Source organism: Nanorana parkeri, unplaced genomic scaffold (assembly GCF_000935625.1).
Source record: "Nanorana parkeri isolate BGI_ZX_2015 unplaced genomic scaffold, ASM93562v1 scaffold2894, whole genome shotgun sequence".
Lineage (NCBI taxonomy): Eukaryota > Metazoa > Chordata > Amphibia > Anura > Dicroglossidae > Nanorana > Nanorana parkeri.
In genome coordinates, this window is record NW_017309162.1 from 69,353 (window position 1) to 71,708 (window position 2,356).

The 2,356-nt window shown below is 51.3% G+C and overlaps 1 protein-coding gene across 1 annotated transcript in view; it reads right to left on the minus strand.

The window, feature by feature from the left end:
* Positions 1–1,147: 1,147 nt before the first annotated feature.
* The window catches only part of RSPH9 (radial spoke head 9 homolog), a 14,786-nt gene continuing 13,577 nt past the window's right edge, over positions 1,148–2,356 (minus strand). The window contains exon 5 of the mRNA XM_018574348.1: positions 1,148–1,344. Coding sequence (XP_018429850.1) covers positions 1,184–1,344 — 161 coding nt within the window. The 3' untranslated portion in view covers positions 1,148–1,183. The remainder of the gene's footprint in view (positions 1,345–2,356) is intronic.

The following is a 2,356-nucleotide window of genomic DNA, read 5'->3' on the forward strand; positions in this document are numbered from 1 at the left end:
GGGGTTACATCTGGGCGGCATTACCAAAAAAAAGTGAAAGTACCTTTTTTTTTTTTTTTTGCGACGCACGGGTTTTTATTAGCCGCAATCGCGGTCAATTGCATGGGCGGAATCGCGGTGGGAATCCGCGCGATCCACCTGGCGTGACTGGGTTGCCATTCGAAAATAATGGCACCACCATCGCAATCGGCTGCGGTGGGCCACTCCGTGACCGTGTGGCAATCCGCGTGGTTTTGTGCACGATTGCCGTGTGGCCAGGAGTCACCCAGGTGTGAACCTAGCCTAAGTGTACATGACGGCAGAACTCCATTGCAGGGTGCCTTCCAGGTAACTACATGACACTGTTATTTACTATGTTAAGCACACTGAAGAGCTGGAAGATGCTATGTAATGTTGGGCAGTTGACAGGACAGCAAGTGTCTGACTTTAGGTTACCTCTCACCCCAGCTCTCAGGTAGAAGAGGCAGAGGAGGTCAAGCTATATATGAAGGTATATATCAGTAATCATAAGCTCGCACAAATATAAGGATTGAAGAAATAACTGTAAAGGTGGCCACACACCTTGCGATAATCGCCGGAAATCCCGCGATCGTACGATTATCGCAAGGTGTGTGGAAGGCGTGCGTCCTCTGCTACTGTAAGGTCGCATGACTTTTATCTTAGGAACATGTTCGAAAACCCGCAGAGAATCGTACGATGTTTGGCGGGTGTGTAGCATGTCCGCAAGATAAAAGCCGCACGGGCCGGTGTGCGCATCATTGCGGTCATCGGAAGCCCGCCCCTCAGCGATCTGCCTGTCCAACATCGTACGTTTTAAAAAAAAATTACCTTACAACCATCGCAAGACAAAAGTCTTGCGATGGTTGTAAGGTGTGTGCCCAGCACAAGTCCTCTCGTGACAGGTTCTCTTTAATGTGATGTTGCAAAGCAGCTTTTGGTTGGTCGAAGCAATCACCGACCATAACAAACCGTCTCTGTTACATGAAATCAGAGGTTCTGGATCCGGTGCAGATGACTCTCTAGAAGGGAATGTTATGAATAGACATGGATCCATTGACTCCACCTACTGGTCTGCATTCCCACCAATCAGAGACGGAGATGAAGGTGCCTTGGACAAGGTTGAGTTGAATCTGTTCAGCTGACTCGTCCTGCGTCACGTTGGGTGCTGGAAGTCCTCGGACGCTCAGATCATGAAGGGTAAGTCGTTGTTGCGCTCGCCGGTCCCGATGTAGACGCACCCGTGCTGTGGGGTGAGCGGGACGTGATAGAAAGTCATTCCGATCCAGAGGAGGCTGCGAAGGATGACCACGCTGTTCCCTTGCTCAAACTGCAAGCTCCAGCACCCTGAGAGAGGGGGACACGAGGGGTCAGTATAGGGACACGAGGGATGGGGGGTCAGTATTAGGGGGGGGCCACGAGGGGTGGGGGGGGAGGTATGGGGGTCAGTATTAGGGGGGGGACACGAGGGATGGGGGGGTCAGTATTAGGGGTGGGGGACACATAATAGAGACCATGAACAACAACAAACGTAGAATCCATTTCTTGGGACAATATTACAGCTGAAGAATAATCTGCTTCTGTGTTGTCTTCCCTGGTCCCTCCCCCTCATTAACATATTCATAGAACCTTTCTGTTTTCATGACATATCCTATTCTAGACTCAGTGATGTCACTACTGGGTCTCTGTACTTCATGCAATGCAGGTAGATCCTGGCTGATGGGAGGGCCCAGCAGGGTGCTGGACATAGCTTCCTGAAAACATCACAGCACCCTGCCTCAATGCTACTCTCAAGAGCCCTCCTAATGCAAGCGATGGGAGGAGTTATGCAAATATCAAAATGCCTTGAGGAGTGGGCGTACCTAGGTAGGCTGTATTTGCATGCAGACCACCACAGGTGATGTTGACCCTCCATGATGGAAAGATCTGAAATCCAATGAATGAAAGAAGCGGGCCAAGAGGGAAGTCAGGCTGGGGAGAAAAGCACTAGATGATGCTGGACGTCCTCCAGTCAGGAAATGAGGCGGAGCTCTACCTGGCTTGCTGCAGAACCTAATGCACGTTGTGAGAAGCTCGCAGTGTGCAGTGACATCAGAGGAAGCCATTCCAGTCCAGGTGAGGAGCCGGTACAACCATGCAAGACTGAAGGGGAGGCCGGAGGACAGATATAAGACTGAAGGGGAGGACGGAGGTCAGATAGAAGACTGAAGGGGAGGCCGGAGGACAGATAGAAGACTGAAGGGGAGGACGGAGGTCAGATAGAAGACTGAAGGGGAGGACGGAGGTCAGATAGAAGACTGAAGGGAAGGCCGGAGGACAGATAGAAGACTAAAGGGGAGGACGGAGGTCAGATAGAAGA